The 23,845-nt window shown below is 42.9% G+C and overlaps 1 protein-coding gene across 2 annotated transcripts in view; it reads left to right on the top strand.

The window, feature by feature from the left end:
- Positions 1-23,845, top strand: part of LOC310875447 (glucosidase 2 subunit beta-like) — a 239,136-nt gene that overhangs the window by 75,453 nt on the left and 139,838 nt on the right. For both annotated transcript variants that reach the window (XM_083788678.1, XM_083788677.1), the window contains one exon: positions 4,310-4,396. In XM_083788678.1, coding sequence (XP_083644804.1) covers positions 4,310-4,396 — 87 coding nt within the window. The remainder of the gene's footprint in view (positions 1-4,309; positions 4,397-23,845) is intronic.

The raw sequence follows: 23,845 nt of genomic DNA, 5'->3' as shown, positions 1-23,845 counted from the left end.
TCATACATAAATGCAGCTCAAAGTGCTTCACAGGGCAGGACACAAAAATATAATACAATAAAACACAAGTAGTTAAAATGATAGAACAATGGGCAAAGAACAAAATTGAATATAAGAACATAAAATAAAATAAAACAAATAAAAACACCACATGCAGCAAATCAGTCAGGGCAGGGTAGGAACGTGCATAGTAAATAGGGTCATTATGCTGAGGGTCTGAGCTCGTGTCTGAGCCCGTAGAAGCAAAAAGCTGCCTCACCATATTTTTTTGTGCACATTCTTTTAGGCACTTCAAGTAGGCCAGCATTGGAGAACCAGGCTGAGGGGGTGCTTAGGGACATATCTAGGTAGGCAGTCATGGAGGTACGGAGGTGCGAGACCATTGAGAGCTTTATAGACAAGTAAAATAATTTTAAAATCAATCCTAAAAACAACCGGAAGCCAGTGCAGTGATGCCAAAACTGGAGTAATATGTTCTCTCATCTTAGTTCTACGTAGTTAAAACTCTAGCTGCTGCATTTTGGGCAAGTTGTAATCTGTCAGTCGTTTTCTTAGGCAGTCCTGAAATGAGTGCATTGCAGTAGTCAAGCCGAGAAAAAACAAAGGCGTGGATTAGCGTTTTTGCATCGTCCAAGGACAAATAGGCTCTGATTCGTGCAATATTTCTAAGGTGAAAAAAGGCAATCTTGGTAACATGATTAATGTGTGAATTAAAATTCAATTCAGAATCAATAATAACCCCCAGGTTCTTTACTGTACTGTTACTTTCTACAGTCAGGTTGCCAAGTCTGCTTATTATTGATTCTTTCTGCTCGCTAGAACCGATTATGAGAACTTCTGTCTTATCCTCATTTAGCTTGAGAAAGTTCTCACTCATCCAACATTTGATGCTAGACAGACAGGTCAACAGCGGGTCTAAAGCACAGGGATCATCTGGGGCCACAGAAAGATATAGTTGGGTATCATCAGCATAGAAATGAAAATTGACTCCGTGATTGGTAATGAGTTCGCCCAATGGCAGTATGTACAAGGAGAAAAGCAGAGGGCCAAGAATCGAGCCCTGTGGAATACCAGAACTGATGTCGTGTTTGTCTGAGTCAAACTCTGCTAGATTGACAAAGTAACTTCTGTTTGATAGGTAGGAGGAGAACCAGGACAGGGCCGTACCAGACAGGCCTATCCAGTGCTCCAGACGCTGTATTAAAATTGAATGATCAATCGTGTCAAATGCAGCCGTTAGATCTAGAAGTAAGAGAACGGATACATGTTTCAGCAGACACCCTAAGATCATTCATTACATTTACAAGTGCTGTTTCTGTGCTGTGACCTTTCCTAAAGCCATATTGGAATTTGTTGTGCACATTATTGTTCTGTAGAAATACATCCAATTGATGAGAGATGCATTTTTCTAAAACCTTGCCCAGAAAGGGTAGATTTGAAACGGGTCGATAGTTACCCAAAACAGAGGGATCAAGATTGTGTTTCTTGAGTAGGGGCCTAACTACGGCAGTCTTCAGTGAGTCTGGGAAGACGCCTGATTGTAGAGAGCTGTTTAAAATTTTTAGGATATCTCCAACCACACTGTCTAAGACCTCTTTGAGAAAGGTGGTGGGAATTGTATCCAATGAACAGGAGGAAGATGACCAGTCTCATGCACTCTCTACCTGATCAGAGCGGCTATTTAAACTCCTCTGCCTACCTGCAGAGAAGCAGGAGAGAAGCCAGGAATGAGATTCCTGGCTTCTCTCTCCTGCTGTGGGGACGTGCGTCGCTGCTGCTGCTGCTGTCTCACTGTCTCGCTCGCTGCTAACCTGCTGCTCAGGAAGTTTTCGCAAATCCCACCGCCTCCCCAGCATCCACCTGTAGGCTCTGTTTCTAGATCCCCCTGCATGGGGGACAGTCTTAACCCATTCTGACCTGAGATCAGATTCATACGAGGTTTCCGCCGGACACACGCTGGTCTGATGAACCCATTCTGACCTGAGATCAGATTCTAAAAATGTCAGTCGTTCTTCGATTTTTTTTTCAAAAATAGCAGACCTACAAGCTCGTATCGCGCCACTCGGTGGCGCGATATGAGCTTGTAGATCTGCTATTTTTCAATAGCTAAAGCATGACATGATGCCGACACCAAAATGGGTGCCCGGTCAGAATGGGTTAATTCATTCTATTTGGCTTTATAACTTAAAGGAGAATTCCATGCTAGAATGCTTTCTTATCTTTCTTACCTTTCTTTGTAGTTGTTACGTCCCCACCAAAGAGGTCCAGGTGTTCTTTTGTGCAAAAACTCCTTATTGGCTATTTTCCCTACCATAAGCCCTCAATGAATTGCATTGCATTGAATGGGAATTGAATGGGGCTATGGGGTGTTATGCTAGTTCGCTTATTTCCATTGAAAGAAGTAGTAAAGTGTGCCGCTTGGGATATTATTTACATTATGAAGAGAGGATATATACAAAGAAATTATAATTTTGAGCAATGGAAATAAGCGAATTAGCACAACACCCCATAGCCCCATTCAATTCAATGCAATTCAATGCAATTCATTTAAGGCTTATGTTAGGGGAAATAGCCAATAAGAAGCTTTTGCACAAAATAACACCTGGACCTCTTTGGTGGGGACGTAACAACTACAAAGAAAGGTAAGAAAGCCTTTTAGTATGGAATTCTCCTTTAACTAAAATGTTAATGTTACAGGGAATGAATAGGAACAGAGCCCTGACGCCAATCTATACTTCATATATCATGCTCATTATGCTGAATACATTATATATTCTATCTCTAGGTCGTCCTCAGACGAGCCCTCCATCGTTGCTTCCAGCACTAGTTTGCTGGCTGGCAGCTGTTGGTGTCTTTGGCAGTGTCCTGCTATAGTCTCATTCTCCCGGGTGCTATTTTCTGGCTCACCCTTGGCATTCCATCATACAGATTTGTGTTGGTAACATGTGTGTGCTCTTACTGATGTTGAGTGCTGGTGTAGCATGCATCGAGAGACTTCTGCAGGGTATTCTAAATTCATCCTAAGAGTTGTCTGACTGAAATATATCTGTGTCCTCGGTTTTCACACACCAGCCACCTGGTCCTCCAAATGGATTAAAGGGATGCATAATATATCGGTTGATAATTGCTTAAACAATATCTCGAAATCTTGCACCAATAATTATGACATTGACATTGATTACGTGTTGAATGTGTTGGTAACATTGCAAGGCATTGACTCGGCTTAATTCTTTTTGAACTAATTAATGCTCATCTCCTTTAACAGTGAAAGCAGACACTGGCTACGTTTACATGAAGGGTGATCATTCCGAATAAATACTTCAGAATAAAATACATCCGATGTAATGTTTTTTGCCGCGAGTTTACATGGGAAATGGTCATTCCGAATGAGTGTTTATATGGAGAAGTGATAGAAGACATGATACATGTTAATTCACGTGAAACTACGCCATCTGTTGGACACATAAAATATAGGCAGTTCATTCATTGTGACTTTCAGATGAAAGACGACACTTTGAAATCCCATCATTTCATTCCGCAGTAGGCTGCTGCTTGGATAGGGACGGACATACATATTATGTTTACCGTCTTTTTTCCCCCACCTGCTGCGGCTCCCCTTCTCCGCTGGGAAGGTGATCATCTCATTTTTATGTGTAGCCTACTTTATTATCTACAGCACGGCCAGGGCACGCAACACACTGATTATTATTGTATCGGGTCGCTCGTTATTTTTGAGAGAGAGAGAGAGAGAGAGAGAGAGAGTGTGAGAGAGAGACCGTTGAACACACACACACACACACACACACACACACACAAAATGCACGAAATAACGCGCTCTATGTGCAAACTCCTCGGCGCGCCTTGGATATGAGGCTTATGAGCGCCTTGGAGTTGGAGCGCAATGGAAATGAGCATGCTCAGAAAGACCAGAATGTATTTACATCCGAAGCAGTGTATACATGAGTCCAATTTTCTTTCAATCGCATTGAACATCGGAGTAATCCGGCCAGTGACATCGGAATGGTTTTTAGATCGCATCAAGCGTTTTCATTCGGATGTAAGTTTTTGTAGGTGTTTACATAACAACGTTTAATAGGATTGAACTTCTATTCGGAATGAAAAGGGGATTTAACTGCTCATGTAAACGTAGCCAATGATATAGAGGTGGACAAGAACACACACACACACACACACACACACACACACACACACACACACACACACACACACACACACACACACACACACACACACACACACACAAGTCTAGTGTATGATTCTGGTTATTATTGTCTACCCCCCCCACCAGGCTTTGCTGGCAGGAGAACACCAGATGGACATCTCCAGGTTCCAGCACACGCTCTGGAACGTTCTCAGGACCGGAGATAGTGTCAAGGTGAGCCACATAATCCTTCATTTCCTACCCAGGCCGCAGTACTCACATGTTTTACTTAAGAAAAAGTATCAATACTGCAATATAGAAATACAAGTAAAAGTCTGGACTTCTAAATGTACTTGAGTAAAGGTACAAAAGTATTGGCAATTTGGCATCAGAATGTACTTTAAGTACCAAAAGTAAAAGTACTCATTATGCAGAATGTATCATTTCAGGTTTTCAAAAGTATATAAATATATATACAAGCTCACAATGTGTCGCATCACAACGCATTGTGAGTTTGTAGATGGGCTCCTGTACTTACCGTACTTACTTTGCACCACTGGTTCTCTTGCCAACTACAGTACTTTCCGCTTACACAAGTACACCTCACCAACTTTCCAGCTTTCCTTTTATTCTTTCGGCATTTATACATCCTTTGAATTAACATTATATTCTGTGTCATTTTAGATTGTATACATTCAAAAATAGCAGATATAGTACATGCTTTCCCATGTCTCTGTGACGCTACCATAATCCACATCCCTCACCTTTGAAAGAGAAGCAAAGAGGTCCATATGGTCATTGGTGCATCTTAAATTAAAATAAGCAGATATGACATATATTGCAGTTATCTCACGGGCCTGTCCACCTATTCATCACCTCACTCCACCTCCCGCTACAAGAGCCAGCATTACCATAGGATCCCTGAACTGCATGGCAGCATATTGGGTTTTCTCTCGGCTGCAGTGTGATAAATCTCGTCATACGATGGGGGCACAAAAAAAGGACCGTACGTGGCATAGCTCACTCACTCACTCACTCCTGAAGCGAAGACGCCATGTGTACCAGATACTATCCTTTCATTTCCTCTCATCCAGATAAAAAGATGAGAGTGTACGCATGAGAGAGAGAGAGAGAGAGAGAGAGAGAGGGGGTGGCTCAGGGGTAGAGTGCCTGGATGGTAACCGTAAGGTTGCCAGTTCGAACCCGGGCTCCCCCAGAGTTACTGTCGAAGTGTCCTTGAGCAAGACACTGAACCCCTAATTGCTCCCGATGTGCTAGTTGCATGGTTTCCGCTGCCATCGGTGTATGAATGTGTGTGTGAATGGGTGAATGTAATGCACAATCTATGTAAAGCGCCTTGGATAAAGGCGCTATATAAATGCACCATTTACCATTTACCATTTAGAGAGAGGGGGTACAAAATGTGGCCTTTCTGTGGGCTGTGGGAATACAAGAAGACTCACCCCGTTTCTGTTTTCCTCCCAGAATTTCCCCCAGCGAGGGGTGGGAGAGGCTGGACAGCAGACGGCTGGATTTAGAATTTCTCTAACTATAAACTTTCATGACAGCAGAACAGCCTAAGTACAAATAGAATTTATGAAAAGCTACTACAGTGAAGTCCGTTCACAGAAGTTGTTGTAGGATATGTGGGGATTATCTGACGAGGTACCATTTGAGGGGGCAAAACCTTACATAAATACTAAATAATACTAAATTGTTTATAGGGTCAATAAATGTAATATTAAATAACCTTTCCACAGGAGTATCTTTTTATATTTTTCCAAAAAGAATACAAACAGCCAATAGCATATTACAAAGTTATCCCCCTCACTGGGGCGGTGGTGGTGGCTCAGGGGTAGAGTGCCTGGATGGTAACCGTAAGGTTGCCAGTTCGAACCCTGTGGGCTCCCCCAGAGTTACTGTCGAAGTGTCCTTGAGCAAGACTCTGAACCCCTAATTGCTCCCGATGTGCTAGTTGGTGCCTTGCATGGTTTCCGCTGCCATCGGTGTATGAATGGGTGAATGTAATGCACAATCTCTGTAAAGCGCCTTGGATAAAGGCGCTATATAAATGCACCATTTACCATTTACCACTGGGGAAAATTCCGGGAGGAAAAACGGGCACGCACCGGGGTGAGTCCTCTTGTTACCGGCTGTGGCGATTGAGTCCCCTCACTAAGCCACTGGGAGAATTGGCAACAATTGGCCAGCTACTGTACCTCAGATAAGAAGCTGTAACTTCAATAAAATAATATAAAATAAAACACTGGGCTCCAGATTAGATTGCACCAGCCGGCTGACTTATCTCACTGCTGCTGTATCATGGAAAATGTGTATGAGTGAACTCTCGTACCCATTTCAAATACAGCGTTTTTTGTCTTGCTTTCTTCACGTGGCTGCCCATGAACAATTGCGTTTAACCATGCATGACATTGTATGGACCGTAAAGTAGAGAGAGGCATCTGCCAGACATTCCTGTGAAAAAGTAAACAATGACGATAAAGAATTCACCCGGGGCTTCTTAAAGGCAGGGGTCCCTTCACCTTCAACGTCTTCGTATGCCACTGAAAAATGCAACCCTTAGCTTTATCCTTGACTAGCTTTGGTGGCCTCTTTGACATGCAAATTGTTTCCACACCTCTGTGTCTGCAAACTGCGTTTCTTTGTGTGTGTGTGTGTGTGTGTGTGTGTGTGTGTGTGTGAATACCTGATGTGTCATCACTGTCGCATCCTGATATACAGTATTTATACTGGTTTTTAATCTAATATTTATAACACTGACTGTGGCCTCACTTCCTCTGCTTACCACCCCCACCCTCCTCCTCCTCCTCCTCCTTTTTTTTCTTAGATGCATGAATCAAAACATCCTGAATGGGGAATGGAATGTATTATATTAATACTGTAGGCAAGAGATCTGACCTTTTCACACGCATACAAAGAGACTGTGTGGACCCCCAGCTCTAATTGTGCTGTGTGAAGCCCTGGTGCGGTAGTCGTGGCAGCTAATGACACGTTTCCACTCCGCACCGTGTTACAGCCCTCTTGCGTAACCGCGTCACCGCAGCGACAAAGGGCTCTGCAGCCCATGCAACAATGGCCGTGACAGCAGGGGCCCCTGTTCTCAAACCAAATACCGGCCATGACTCAACATGTCTCTCCATCCAATCCCAATTAGAAGCTAATTATCATCCGTCCAGCATCCGTCTCTCTCTCTCCAAAGTGTTAGTGAAGGGAGAGTATACAGATCTACTGGCATTTCACAGGACTCAAACACATGACATGACATAGAGGCTAGCTAGAAGCTATCGCATCCCCACACACTCGGACACAACCGCTGACCACCTTGACCCCAGCCCCAACTGATATTTTACAATTCTTTGAATTATACTGTATGCAGTAGGGCTGCGAATCTTTAGGTGTCCCACGATTCGATTCGATTCCGATTCTTGGGGTGACGATTCAATTCAAAAACGATCTTTTCGATTTTTCCGATTCTCGATTAAAAAAAGATTCAATTCTAAAGCAGTTTTTTTTATTTTTATTAAAAACAATTAAATAGAATTTTAGCATGATCTACTCCAGTCTTCTGGCATGAAAGCAGAGTACATTTAGTAAAAAGCTTGTATAATTGTAAAAGATTTATCAACTGAATGATTTAAACACACAAAGGTTAAATCCAAGAGTAAGAACATGTCTCATTTATTTAGCTTGCACAAATTTGAACCAGTACAAATCTCTTCTCACTCAATACCAGAACAATACATTAGTATTAAAACAGGTGTAAAATAAATACAATTGGCAGGCTTAGCTTAGCTGGTAGTAAATGCACTATGCAGAAACCCAGGCCATAATGCATTGCATGCACAGGTACATTAAATGTACGTGTGCATGCAATGCATTATGGCCATTATTATTATTATTTTTTTTTTCCTTGCACAAATTTTGTGCAAAAAAATAAAAAATAAAATAATAATAATCGATTTTTGGAAAATGAGAATCGATTCTGAATCGGACGGCATTAGAATCGCGATTCTAACTCGAATCGATTTTTTTTGACAGGCCTAGTATGCAGTATAAACACACATTAAACTGATCTCAGCTGATCTCAAGTCTTCATCTGAATGTCTTCACTACCTCAATATACAAATTACTTTGAATGTATTATCCATTAATAATACTAATGGATATCAGCAGTTAGTATAACAGCAAGCAAATTAATTACGACGATCCATTGTCATATTTAATATTTAATAGTCAATGAAATGCTTTGCTGTCATTGCAGTGACAACGTCAGCCTCAAGTATTATGACAACCAAAATAAAAGCCTGTCTGCAGACGGTTCATACTGTGCTCTATTTCGCCTGGGACTCGCAGGCTTCTACAAGGAATATATGTGCCCGCATCTCTAGCTAACTGCCTCCATATTTGGAAAAGAAGAGCTTATGTGAGGGTAATTGGCTCTGCCTTTAACCCTGTGTCATTCATCTCAATTTATGAAAAAAGGGAGATCTCTAATTGTCATCTTTATTGCCACTAAACATAGAGATATAGTGCTCATAAATGGGCCCAAGTACGTGAAGAGATACCTTTGAGGATGCTCATGTTGACAGCTTGACCAAAATGAGTATCTCCTTCTCCTGATAAAGCAGTCTTGAAGAGGTATTGTGACAGTGTGGATGATGTTAATAGATGGACGACGTGGACAACGAGAAAGGACAAATGAACTAGAAAAGCGTGCAGGTCTCTGCCAGGCCGAGCATTATATTTATCTGTTACATATTATGGAAGGTTTTCCCTGTATGTCACAAAAAATAGTGGCTTCTGTGCCACGGCATGGTGTGCAGTGAGTAGTGACCACATCTGTAGTTCCCCTGAGGAACATGCTGTACAAATGGGACTGGGTCAGTGGTGGAAGGTCGGTTTTCTCACCAGAAGGTGTCTCAGATTGGGCGGTCTCAATACGGGGTGATGCAGCTATAACCACTTAAAGGAGAATTCCATACTAAAAGGCTTTCTTACCTTTCTTTGTAGTTGTTACGTCCCCACCAAAGAGGTTCAGCTGTTATTTTGTGCAAAAACTCCTTATTGGCTATTTCCCCTACCATAAGCCCTAAATGAATTGCATTGAATTGAATGGGAATTGAATGGGGCTATGGGGTGTTGTGCTAATTCGCTTATTTCCATCGCTCAAAATTATAATTTCTTTGTATATATCCTCTCTTCATAATGTAAATAATATCCCAAGCGGCACACTTTACTACTTCTTTCGATGGAAATAAGCAAATTAGCATAACACCCCATAGCCCCATTCAATTCCCATTCAATGCAATGCAATTCATTGAGGGCTTATGGTAGGGAAAATAGCCAATAAGGAGTTTTTGCACAAAAAAACACCTGGACCTCTTTGGTGGGGACGTAACAACTACAAAGAAAGGTAAGAAAGATAAGAAAGCATTCTAGCATGGAATTCTCCTTTAAACCCTTTTCACGTAGTTGACCCGGGTCCCCCAGGGCTCTACACTAGGTCTGCTAGTGTTTCCCTTATTTACCACACAAATGCAGATCTATGATCACACAAAAGCGTTTGCAACTCAGAACAGGTACGCTAGGATTCATGTGGTTAAATCCAAGAGTGCTGGCGGGCTGGCCTGGGTCAGGTTCTACGGTGTGCCAGTTCTTTCCAATGATGGATTCAAATTCCCTGCTAAGGGGTGAACACTGGATCGTACAATTAACTCTTGGCTCAGCTATTCTGGCTCTGGTGCGGTTCAGACAATCAATCCATGACACGTTTTCAAAGCAGCTATGTGCATGTGCAACCGATTCCCTTTACAGTTTATACTGTATTTATTCAACTTTCAAATTTGTTCACTTAAACCCTACTGTACTGACCCGAGTCCACTAGGGCTCTATACTATACTGTAGGTCTGCTTCCCCCCCCCCCTTCTCCAAATCTCGGCATATCAGGTATTTTCTCTGAATGTTTGCTACAAAATCAGGACGCTACTGTATATAATTCAACTGAATTACTGTAGGTATGAATCACCCTCATGCATGACCCCACCCCCACAAACACCAACACCAACATTTCACAAATCATGTTTTTAGGGGGGCTCATGTATTATTAACCAATTCTGACCGGGCACCCATTTTGGTGTCAGCATCATGTTATGCTTTAGCTATTTAAAAATAGCAGATCTACAAGCTCATATCGCGCCACCGAGTGGCGCGATACGAGCTTGTAGGTCTGCTATTTTTTGAAAAATCGAAGAACGACTGACATTTTTTAGAATCTGATCTCAGGTCAGAATGGGTTCATCAGGACCAGTGTGTGTCCGGCGGAAACCTCGTATGAATCTGATCTCAGGTCAGAATGGGTTAAGAGGAGCCAGCTTCCGCTGTAGCTCGCACCCGCTGAGGCAGATGAAGGGTGTGTACGGGGTCTCTGCGCTGTTCTCTTTTTTTGGGGGGGGGGGGGGGGGGGAAGCGGAGGTCCCCTCTGCCCTTCTTGTTTTTTTAAGCAAAGGGAACTTTTGTGAATATTTCATGGGGTACATTGCCTCAGTTTCACTCTGCTGAGCAGGCCAGAGTGGCACGCGATGACTGCTGACAGCTCGATACGCCAGTGTCCACTAGGAGACCAGCCTTCCTTTATGGTCTGTCGTTCTGACACTCCTAGCCTCTTCCCCCTTCCCCCCCATTCTCTTTCCTGGGGGAAACTGCTGTCACAGACAGCAGTTCTTTCAACTTAACGTCTGGCTGACTGATCATTTAGCCATCTCTCTTTGGGGTCTTTCACTCCATCCTCGTCTGGTGCTCGACAACAGTTGCCTGTCCATCTAGTTCACATGCCAGCATGCGGCCAGCACAATTTTTCTTTTTACAGATTGCGACATGCACACAGGGTTAAGGAGGGAGTACTTTGGCTTGTTGAAAAAAACAAGAATCATGAATTGGAGAGCTGCAGTTTGATTGAGATTTTGAGAAGATATTTATGCATATGAATCTTTATAAAAGGCAATTTTTTTGCATTGTACAGGGACAATCACTTTTCACTTTGGTTCATGTTCCAATCAACTCCGCAGCTTCTTTTTTTTGTATTATACTGACAATAGCAGATCTACTAGCTCACAACACCTGTATGCAACTACCGTAATCTCCGGACTATAAAGAGCACCTGGATATAAGCCGCACCGGCTAAATTTAGGGGAAGAACCTTAATGTGTACATATACAAGCTGCACTGGACTATAAGCCGCATAGAGGCCATAGAGATAGATGTAGAAGGTCCCCTAGTGGCCGTTAGCTGTAAAAATCCATAGATTTTAAGATTAGCCGCACCGTTGTATAGGCCGCAGGGTTCAAAGCATGGGAAAAAAGTAGCGGCTTATAGTCCGGAAATTACGGTAAATAATACAACTCAGACTTTTAACCCATTCTGACCTGAGATCAGATTCATACGAGGTTTCCACTGGACACACACTGGTCTGATTAACCCATTCTGACCTGAGATCAGATTCTAAAAAATGTCAGTCGTTCTTTGATTTTTCAAAAATTAGCAGACCTACAAGCTCGTAGCGCGCCACTCGGTGGCGCGCTATGAGCTTGTAGATCTGCTATTTTTTCAAAAGCTAAAGCACGACATGATGCTAACACCAAAATGGGTTCCCGTTCAGAATGGGTTAATACAGTGCAACCAACTTAGCTCCTATTGGAAAGCACTCTTCATTTCCTCCCAAATTGCGTGTGCACGTTCAATGATTCAGCAATGCTGGTGCCCCCCCCACACACACACACCTATCCTTCCCGTTCACTTCATTTCATAAACGCCATGCTTTGCTTGACATTCTGTACACTACTAGTACTGCCCACCTTTAGCGTTGTCCTGCAACGAATGGAGTCACAGTAACGTCACTGATTTGATGTGGAAGGGAGGGCCTGCGTCGTCCGCCTGCTTATCTTTCTTCCTGTTTGTTCCAGCTCTCTCTCCCTCCGTGCGGTCGGTATAGTACCAGCCAGTGTCACGTAGCGGGGGGGGAGCCAAGTTGGCATGAGCGCACCTGAGATGGATGAGAGAGAGAGATGAGCTTGCAGCGTTTGCCCCTTCAACACATAAATACATATTTTGATTATGATTATTACAAAAAAAAATCTAATTAATCAGAGGCTTTGCGATTCATTAATCTAGATTAATCGCACTTTAATCGCATATCATTATTTGACCCGAGAACAGTGAGAAAGCAATTTTTGAATCAATGAATAGTGAATACATAAGTTTAAGCAATAAAACATTGTTTTTGTAGTAATAGGGGTAATAATTCTTTATTGAATAATTGCACACAACTGTGCTGTAATCCACGCTACCATCGGATAGCCTTTTAAATCCTATTTCCATCCAATCCACGGGGACAAGCAAAGTGATCTCAGCGGCTTCCCCCAGTCTGGTGAACTGTCTGCGGTTTCTGGTGGTGTTATTGTCTGAAGAGGACACGGACACTTGGTGCACAGGTCCGTCTGAAAACTGTCCAGTGACAACGTTCCGCGGTGAAAAAAATAGTGCGATTAAAATGCGTTAATTTTTTTAATGCATTAATTCTTCTGTAGTTAATTAATCACAATTAATCGCAATTAGTCCCGGCCCTAATTTTTATATATCCGGTGAGCACCTGGTTATTCCCTGTTTTTAAGTGGTGCAACCACTTCCTTAAGTGACTATGTGTGTGGGTGGCTGGCTGTCTGGGTGGCTGGGTCTGAGCACGAAAACAGCATGGTTGTTTTTCACCACCTGTGCGCAACCTAACAAACACACACGCACATATTAACTGTATATATATATGGTGATTTCGGGTGTGCCAGTACAGTACAGTGACAGTACAGTACAGTAGAGGGTACAGTAGTAGGTACATTTCTCAACCGTTTCGGACGCGGGGCGGCTCGCCGGAATCGGGCCGGACACCCTGGGTGCGTTCCTGTGGGTCTGGAATCCCCCCCCCCCCCCCCCCCCCCCGGGGGACCCCCACACGGAGTTGCACCACTCACTTCACACAGGTGTGATTTTCTCACATACAAAGACATGATACCACACACACAAACACACACGTTATTGATTTTCCATTAAAGTGATCACATTAAGATCTTAGATATAAATATCTCACACATTTCCACCACTGTAGTTTCCAGAGCCAAGTTCTCTCTCTCTCTCTCTCTCCAAAAAAAACCCCACCCTGTTCTTCCCTATCTGAAATAGCACTATTATCAATTCAATTATACGCACAATTGCATATAATTGTGTATAATTGTGGTGTTCAATTATCCCATTCTGAACGGGAACCCATTTTGGTGTTAGCATCATGTTATGCTTTAGCTATTGAAAAATAGCAGATCTACAAGCTCATAGCGCGCCACCGAGTGGCGCGCTACGAGCTTGTAGGTCTGCTATTTTTTTGAAAAATCGAAGAACGACTGACATTTTTTAGAATCTGATCTCAGGTCGGAATGGGTTAATCAGACCAGTGTGTGTCCAGTGGAAACCTCGTATGAATCTGATCTCAGGTCAGAATGGGTTATATCACAATGATTCATCTCAATGCCCCTATATTCACCCGATGGATTACCATTCATAGTCGTGACCTTTTCTCAACCAATATGACTCATAGATTTAAAACGTGGCAAATTGCATGCAGCGCTTTAACGCTCTTGCGATGAAATAAAACATCACAGTTTGTCATTGCGGGAAAATGAGGCGATGATTCCTTCTGTCTAGGTGAGGTTATTTCCTCTTTTTCTTTTCTACTCTTTAGGAGTGTGATTGAAAATATCGCTAGATAAAGACGCCTCTGAAACGCAGCGCTGACTCATTCGACCTCCTTCGCCCTCCTTCGCCCGAGAGACGGAATGATAAAATGGCAGCAGCCTTGTATGGGTATCGGAGGGGGGAGAAAAAAAAAACAACACTCAGGGCGACTTTGTCCTCTGTTTGAACAGTGTCACTGAGGGAGGGCGGAGGAGGAGGAGGAGGAGGAGGAAATAAGGGAGAGAAGTTTCTCACAGCTGCCTCTAGCCTGAGGCCCGAGATCTGTGGCGCTTCCCCTGTCACGGCATCACCAGTCGTTCTCTCTCTTGCCTGTCATTATTCCACCTCTCACGAAGCATGCATCGCACACCATATCACACATGCATGCACTCACGCACGTGCGTGCATGCACACACACACACACACACACACACACACACACACACACACACACACACACACACACACACACACACACACACACACACACACACACACACACGCACACCCACACACACCCACCCACCACTTCCTTGAAGTTCCTTGCTGCTGGCATCATCTCCTCAAACATGGCACAATCTAAGTGGGTTGGCCAGTGGCAGATACTGTTAAAAACACATGCACTTTTGTGCAGTAGTTTGTTGACATTCCTATCCTCACGGTAAAAGTATCAGCAATGCAAGGCTAGGTATTATAGCATAGCCTCATGAATGCGTACATGTACATCCCTATATTCTGGGACGAACATTTGGCGAAGATTGCATAACTTCATAGTTTGGGGATTTGTAGTTTCATCCAGTTATTATTCTATGCCCGGAGCACAGTCTGAAGAAAAATAAAAGACAGGGTCACAAAGTAGGGCTGTGAATCTTTGGGTGTTTCACGATTCGATTCGATTCCGATTCTTGATGTCATTTTTTTCCAGATTCGAAACGATTCTCTATTCAAAATGATTCTCCATTCAATACATAGGATTTCATCACAATCTACTCCAGTCTTGAACTGGACTACAGTAACTTTAAAATGACTGAAGACATGATGTTTACTGTGATTAGGGTAAGCTTACATTTCATATCACAAACACCATGTAGTGAAAACTCCTGTAACTGTAACCAGATTTATTTTTAAATAAATAAATAATAACAAAAAATCGTTCATAACGGGAATCGCAATTCTAATTCGAAGCGATTTCCTTTGACACCCCTAGTCACAAGACAACAAGAACGCAGTCCCAACAGGATGGATTAAGCCACCATTCAGATATAGATATGAAGATGGAAAAGTGAAGCATGCTAAAATAATTTTGAAGCGGCTTTTTCTCCGAAAGTGGTCGTGTCCAAGGTCACTCGACTCGCAGCTGGAGTGCGCTTGAGACGAGACAGAATCTAGTCAGTCTGAACAGGCGCACATTTAACCCATTCTGACCGGGCACCCATTTTGGTGTTGGCATCATGTTATGCTTTAGCTATTGAAAAATAGCAGATCTACAAGCTCATATCGCGCCACCGAGTGGCGCGATACGAGCTTGTAGGTCTGCTATTTTTTTTAAATCGAAGAACGACTGACATTTTTAGAATCTGATCTCAGGTCAGAATGGGTTAATCAGACCAGTGTGTGTCCGGTGGAAACCTTCGTATGAATCTGATCTCAGGTCAGAATGGGTTAAAGTCTAACATCTAAAATAGCGGCTGCAGATGAGAAATAAGTCTATATTTAGTTATTACATAACCTATTTATGGATAAAACATATTATAATGTTGGTAAGTAAGTAAGTAAGTAGCCTTGCCGAGCCATGGGGCCCATAGGGCAGGAGCCTGTCTCCTGTTTCTGTAGCGTGAGGCAGCTTGATGTACAAGTACACCCCCTGGACTAGTATGTCGCAGGGACTTGTCTTATACCCGCAATCCAACCCTTGATGCTGAGTGTCAAGCAGGGAGACTATTTTTAGAGTCTTTGGTATGACCCGGCCGGGGATTGAACCCGAAACCTCCCAAGTCTCAGGGCGGACACTCTAACCACAAGGCCAACTGAGCTGGTCATGCTGCTAAATAACCAAACGAGCTGTCTGTATAGTGTGGTCTTCCCCCCTCGTCTACACGCCGCTCATCATGCTGTTCTCATCTCGGGGGAGAGAGGAGAGACTGAGAGCCTCCGCTCCGCTCCTCTCCACTCTCCTCTCCCCCACGGCAGCACCGCAGTGTCCTGATCTCACTGCCAGAAATGACCAAACGCAAACTTAATGTATGCTGATGTGAAACTTGGATAACATACTTTCATTACTTAATTAATAAATAATCATTATCACGAGACACTCCGTAGGGGTGACGGCCCGGCTCTTTTTCTCCCCTGGTCATAGTCCTCGTGACTTCCTCCTTCACCAAAAACGTTTCCACAAGCCAGGGGGTTGTGTTTGTTCACTGATCAGTGCAGGTCACAAGGGACGGAAACACAACCGGTTTTTCACCGTTTCGACGACTTGTCGCTCATATAAACTTTTATTTCTTTCCATAAATATGCTATGCCCTTGCCAAATCATCATTAACCCATTCTGACCTGAGATCAGATTCTAAAAATGTCTATTACATCCTGACAGTTTCATTATTAACCCATTCTGACCTGAGAGACCAGATTCTAAAAGTGTCTTCGATTTTTCAAAAATAGCAGACCTACAAGCTCGTAGCGCGCCACTCGGTGGCGCGCTATGAGCTTGTAGATCTGCTATTTTTCAATAGCTAAAGCATAACATGATGCCAACACCAAAATGGGTGCCCGGTCAGAATGGGTTAATAATACATATACACCGTTATTTAAATAATACTATGATATGATATAATGTCTGAGCATGCTCCAAGGTTGAGTCAGATATAGTCAGGTAGAGGTCCAGTGATCCGTAGGTTGGCGGTTCGAATCCCGGCTCCTCGTGTCCACATGTCAAAGTGTCCTTGGGCAAAGACACTGAAGGCCACATTGGCCCCAATGAGTCACCTCTCAGTGTGTGAATGAATAAAACAGTGTTTGGGGAATTAAAAAGGCGCTATAACAATGCAATCCATTGTACTGTAAGTACTTTATACCTTTGACAGCATGCTTGCTTACAGTCTAAAAACACTCATCTCACAACTTGTCACAAGTGTTCCATTGCATGACCGAAACTCAAATTGCAGCCGTAGTTTACATTGTGGGTTTCCGACACAGTAGGACAGCTTCTCTTCAAATCACATCTTCCAACATGAAGCTATGTCAGTATACTTCCATCTCTGTGTCCAGAGGGATTCGCGGCTTCGAGTTCAGCGCAATTCCTCAGAGTGGCGTGGGCTGTGCGGCGGTTACAGATCCATCACAACCTTTTACCCCCGGCTCCACATCACTGACCTGCCACAAAAAGTGCCCCCGGAGCGACCGACTGCTGAATTAGATGTCCCATTTCCAACGGAAACCGCTATAGCTAGCGCGCCGACAGTGGATGCAGTGTGGATGTATAGCAGACGTCCATGCAGCGCACAGATGTAGCCCCTCTCTAACGCCAGGGGTTCTCAACGCGTGGGTCGCGACCCCTCGGGGGGTCGCCAAATTATTTGGGGGGGGGGTCCCCAAATTATTAAAAAAAATAAGAAAAATGGAAATGAAGAGTTTATATATACATATAGTACATGCATACACCTTCCCTAATGTATATCTTGTTTCAGTATTTATTTATGGTGTATTGTCTATTATTAAGGTTATTGTAGCAGTCAATTTATATTGGGGGCGGGGCGGGGGTCCCAAGACATTGCCAAAGCATTCCCGGGGGTCCTCGGCCAAAAACGTTTAAGAACCCCTGCTCTACGCCACCGAGTATTGACCCAAAACGACCCTTGCAGTCCATTTGGTTACATTTGAGCGCTCTCTAGAGTTACTGAGGATACGTTCTAGCAGGGCCTGCCGGTGCCAACATATGTGACCAAATTTGACTGAGAGACTGCCATCGCGCACATTCCAGCTTTTCACCAGAGGAGAAAAACTTTATTATTATTATTTTTTCAAAATGAGTTAATAGCACAGGCAGACTCTTCACATACTAACTAGAGCATGTCTGAAATAAGTGTCAAAGCTGAAATTGACATATGAAAACAATGCTTAAACATGTAGCTATTGTAATGTTAGAGACCACAGAAGTGAACCTTTCAAGCCTGTTTTCTCAACTCGCTGTTTTCTGCAAGACATTACTCTATAAGCCTTATCTCCAAAACTGGTGGGTCAAACTGAACAACCAATATGTCAATTTGAAACTATGATTCCCTGCTTTGATATGAAATGAAAAAACAAAAATTCAAAAAAATCCAATGGCAGTCTCCCAGTCAAAACACATGGCAAGCGATGAATAATTAAAATATGTACAAAAGAAATATGCATTTAGAAAGACGCACGCACGCACACACACACACACACACACACACAGACACACTCGTGCATCAAGTCTACAGGATACTGCTGGGGGAATTGAGTCGAGTGCACGCACGCACAGAAGGAGGCCTTGTCTCTCCTCCTTGGCTGTCACGAATGTAGGTCTGCCAAACTGAACAACAGCACAGGGAGAAAAAAATAAAACAATAGGGGATCCATGCATGAAAAGTGTTACGTAAGGTTAGGTTTCCTCATAAGTCGGTCCACAGGCGCCAATTTAAATTGCATCAGTTCTTCTGATGTAAATGTGTATAGCCTTCAACTCCCTGAGAGCTTTTAGCCATTCATTTTGATTAGGGCTGTATTTATAAAGATAAAGTCCCATAACCCATTCTGACCGGGCACCCATTTTGGTGTCGGCATCATGTTATGCTTTAGCTATTTAAAAATAGCAGATCTACAAGCTCATATCGCGCCACCGAGTGGCGCGATACGAGCTTGTAGGTCTGCTATTTTTGAAAAATCGAAGAGCGACTGACATTTTTTAGAATCTGATCTCAGGTCAGAATGGGTTCATCAGACCAGTGTGTGTCCGGCGGAAACCTCGTATGAATCTGATCTCAGGTCAGAATGGGATAAGTAAGTCGCCCGGGAAGTTGTGTTGGCGGGGATTGTGTTGGGGGGGTAGGTAAGTCAAACAGACTGTGTTTCGGGGGAAGTAAAAGAGAAATACTTCACAAAATGAAGTCTGTTTCATGGTTATAAACTCAGATATCTTGCTTGTCAATTAATTAAGCACATTCAGGGTATACGTGCTCTCTCTTTTCATTTGGTGGTGTTCGTCTCTCCGCGGACAAATAGCCCCCAGGTCCCTGCAGTGCTCAGTGGATTGGCCTAATGCGTAAAACGCATCGGCTAGCTGCTGGATAGAAGAGAGGACTCAATCAAATGCAGGTTTTCTCGGGGCACCGGCTCTGCTTTCATGTGCCGCCTAATTTTTAACCCATTCTGACCTGAGATCAGATTCATACGAGGTTTTCCACTGGACACACACTGGTCTGATGAACCCATTCTGACCTGAGATCAGATTCTAAAAATGTCAGTCGCTCTTCGATTTTTCAAAAATAGCAGACCTACAAGCTCGTATCGCGCCACTCGGTGGCGCGATATGAGCTTGTAGATCTGCTATTTTTAAATAGCTAAAGCATAACATGATGCCCGGTCAGAATGGGTTAACCCATTTAGGCCTGATTTAAAAAAAAACAGTTGTCTAAATCCTGACAGTTTTATGAAATACCTATGTTTCTGTATCAGTGGTGCTCAATATTTGATGCCCGAAGAAGGTCCGGAGGGACCGAAACGTCGCATTAAAAAGAGAAATACTCTTGAACTGAGCAAATATTCCTTTCATTGAGGTCAAAGGACCCCAAACATTATATGTAATTGACCCATCTGAAAATATGTTATTCCAGGAACCACTCAGAAGCAAAGATTCAAGTTAAAAACGTTCGCTCTGAAAGAATATATTCAAAGATTTGTGCCGCATTTTCACGAAAAAAATAAATAAATAGCAGACCTACAAGCTCATAGCGCGGCACTCGGTGCCGCGCTATGAGCTTGTAGATCTGCTATTTTTTTCAATCGCCAAAAGTATAACATAATGCTTTAAAACACCAAAAGGGGGTTCCCGTTGTGAGTGGGTTAAGGAGCACTACAACAGGCTGCTCGAAGGCTTTCACCACCGTTGGGCACACCACTCTCGGACACAGAATTATGTGAGAATGAAAAGGCAGGTAGAGACTGAACAGGGAATGCAGCCTCCATTGTCATGCCCTCGTAGCCCTACACTCTAAAGAAAAATCATTTGTGCTTCAGCGGTTCTTCAGCGGTTCTTTGTTTCGGGTCGTGGTGCTACTGTATAGCACCTCACCTCAGTATAGTTCTTTGGGATGGTTGTGATGCCTCGACAGTTCTTTTTGGGGGGAGGTGGTTGAGGTGCTATTTACTTTTGGACTGTATTGTACGTACCACCATGCAATACAAGGATTGTGAGAATTGTGAGAAGAATCTTGGGTTTCACACGGGAATGGTGTTGGCTCCAATGTGGCAGTGTTGTTTTTGGCAGCACATTTTGATTTTAGTTTTAACCCATTCTGACCTGAGATCAGATTCATACGAGGTTTCCGCCGGACACACACTGGTCTGATGAACTCCATTCTGACCTGAGATCAGATTCTAAAAATGTCAGTCGTTCTTCAATTTTTTTCAAAAATAGCAGACCTACAAGCTCGTATCGCGCCACTCGGTGGCGCGATATGAGCTTGTAGATCTGCTATTTTTCAATAGCTAAAGCATAACATGATGCCGACACCAAAATGGGCGCCCGTTTAGAATGGGTTAATCATAGTCTCTTGAATATTTATTTTATTTAGTTTTAGTTGCCTGGAATGTCTTGGTGTTAGTTTTGTATAAAATCACTGATGTGTGTGTCGTCCGCGTGAGGAGCGAAGAAGAAAGGCAGGACAAAGGTTTCTCCAGATCTCAGCGTTTATTTGGTAAAAACACAAGAGATTCAATCGCTACAAAGCAAGCGTGTCTCAAAGGTACATGCCGATCGTCTGTTCCAACCAGCCTAGTGGGAGCCAAATGAAGACTCGTTCGAACAGCCCCATTCACAAGAAATACAAGGTGTTATATACTTCAGATCTGATCCCTCCTCTCCAGTACAGGAACTAGGCACTTCCTGACTCTTTCGACCAATGAAATCTGGGCTACTAGCTCATTCAGGTTTACAGGTTTACAGTCTCTGGCAGAGACACTGGAATTAGTTCTAACTTTGCACTAAAACAACAGATGACTACTTTAAAGATACAATGACAAATTGTAGTTAAAACATAACCGGTCCTAGATGAAACTGAACACTCTAATGAGCATAGTTAAATATAACGGAACTGAAATGGAACAGAACAGAAGAAGTGAATTAAAACAGTTTGACCCAGTAACGAACACTATAATCTTATAGTCTCATAGTACCTTTTAAATCAGTACAGGTTGCACTCACTATTAATAGTTTCATGACCGATTGTTGAAAGTCCTTCTTTAAGTTTAGCTTGTGGAATAGTTTAAATCAGTAGGAGTTTTGGTGACAAAGTGGAAAGTGGCCAGCTGGTTATCAGAAGAATCTTCTTCACCCCAGGGGAGCAAGCTCCAAACAGTTAGAACAATAGCTCCGGATTTTACAGAGGAAACCATGTATCTCAAAGTAGTTTGATGAGACAGTCTACTGACTTAATAGTACTTTTGGTTCATGGAATTAGTCTAGTTTTAGTCGACTAAATATCATACGATTTTAGTCGATTTAAATCTACAGTTGATTTGGTCGAACAAAATGTTTTGGCGGGCCTTGATGGCGTCGTAATGACAGATTTTACACTTGCTGAAAATAGCTGATCTACAAGCCCACGACGGGCCGCAGCGCGAAGCGTTGTGACTTTGTAGATCTGCTATTTTCAGCATGCAACTAATTGTAAAATGACTTATACTGGACCTCTTCCACTAGTGCCATTTTAGTCTTAGCTTTTATTTGTTGACGAAATTGTCAATGTATTTAGTCTTAGTTTTAGTCATCATAGCTTACTTTTAGTTTCCATTTTGTTTTCGCCAGTGGAAGAAGGTAGTCGACGAACATTTTTCGTCTTAGTTTTAGTCGACAAAATCAACACTGCAACTGCATGTGGACTTCACATGGCCAGTCTGTGATGTCAGTCATCTATCACCTATATGATATTGACTTATATAATTTAACGTTTGGCACTGATTTGTCCAGTGGTGTGCGAGAGACACACCCAGACCCTTTCATACACAGTCAGAGACAATTTACAATTTAGGCATTTAGCAGACGCTCTTAATCCAGAGCGACTTACATTTAAGCAAGAACAAAAGCATGGGAATACATCACATAAAAGCATTTATCATGAAACATGCGTAAGCTAAGAGAGTAACAGTGGAATATCTATATAATGAAACTATACATACACTATACATATAAACTATACATATTTACTACTATGCTATACATATGTACTATGGCGTGCTATGACTATATACAATACAATTATAGTGCTGTCTACATAACATAACATGCTATAAGTCTGTGTCAAATGCTATCTAAGTCAACACAAATGCTATCTAAGGGGGTGGGGTAAGTGCTATGGGCCATGATGGAGTCTGAAAAGGTGGGTTTTCAGGCTACGGCGGAAGATTGACATGCCGTAACATGTTCTGTTGTCTATAAGGAAGAAGTACCGGTACATGTGCTGTGTTGGTCTCCCTTAAAAATAGCATCACATTGGTCCCAGGATAGTTTCTGATCTATAATAAGACCACGATATTTATACTCCGTCAGCATCTCCTCTCCTATGATCCTAGATGGAGTGGGTGGTGGAGCATTGTGTCTAAAATCAGCTCTTTGGTATTTGTTGATACTGTGGGATTTGGGTGCGTTCGGAAATGTGCACTGAAAGCGCTGGTGTGCTCCCCGGCATTGCCATTCGAACATTGTGTGTGCTGCACCCTACAAGCACCCTACAAGCTCATATCGCGCCACCGAGTGGCGCGCTACGAGCTTGTAGGTCTGCTATTTTTGAAAAAAATCGAAGAACGACTGACATTTTTAGAATCTGATCTCAGGTCAGAATGGGTTAATCAGACCAGTGTGTGTCCAGTGGAAACCTCCTATGAATCTGATCTCAGGTCAGAATGGGTTCATCAGACCAGTGTGTGTCCAGTGGAAACCTCGTATGAATCTGATCTCAGGTCAGAATGGGTTAAGCTCTGTTGCTCATTCCAGGAACGCGCCGATCCTTACAAGTTATACCTCGTTGTAAAGGTGCCTAATCAACGATAGCAACAATATAACATGCAATACCAATTGATATTATTAAAGGGGAGAAATGAATAACCGACCAAAGTTAAGTTTCCAAAGTTACTGTGCTGAGTTTATATATATATTATATACACACATGTATATAAATGGCGTCACACCAGCTGACAAAGTAATTTAGACCTGGCCCATGTTTGACTGCATCCCACTATAGTCGGCTGACCACAGCGCTGTCATCTGCAAACCTAATTATACGGTGTCAGGCTATCTTCTATGACAGTCTGTATAAAATACAGTATAATATTAATGTTATATTATAACAAAGGTGACAGCACACTGTTCTGTTTTATGACCTCAATTACACCCAAAAAACCTGAACTTTTTGAACATTAAGTGGATTTTCTGTGTTGTGGAGTTTTCTCCGGGGGTTTGGAAGCCTTTTGAGCTGCCATGAAAACAGGCAAAACAGTGAAAACAGTGACATCTGCTGGCCAAGTCCATTGACATATTTGGGATTTGCAGGTTGTGACATCACAAACAGCACGGAAATCAGAGCACTTTTTTTTGCCAGAAACCCCCAGACCACAGAAGATCTACTGAATGTTAAAAGTTCAGGTTTTTTTGGG

The sequence above is a fragment of the Protomyctophum parallelum genome, assembly GCF_964188405.1.
Source record: "Protomyctophum parallelum genome assembly, chromosome: 18".
In the NCBI taxonomy this organism is placed as follows: domain Eukaryota; kingdom Metazoa; phylum Chordata; class Actinopteri; order Myctophiformes; family Myctophidae; genus Protomyctophum; species Protomyctophum parallelum.
This window is presented reverse-complemented; position numbering and strand designations above follow the sequence as displayed.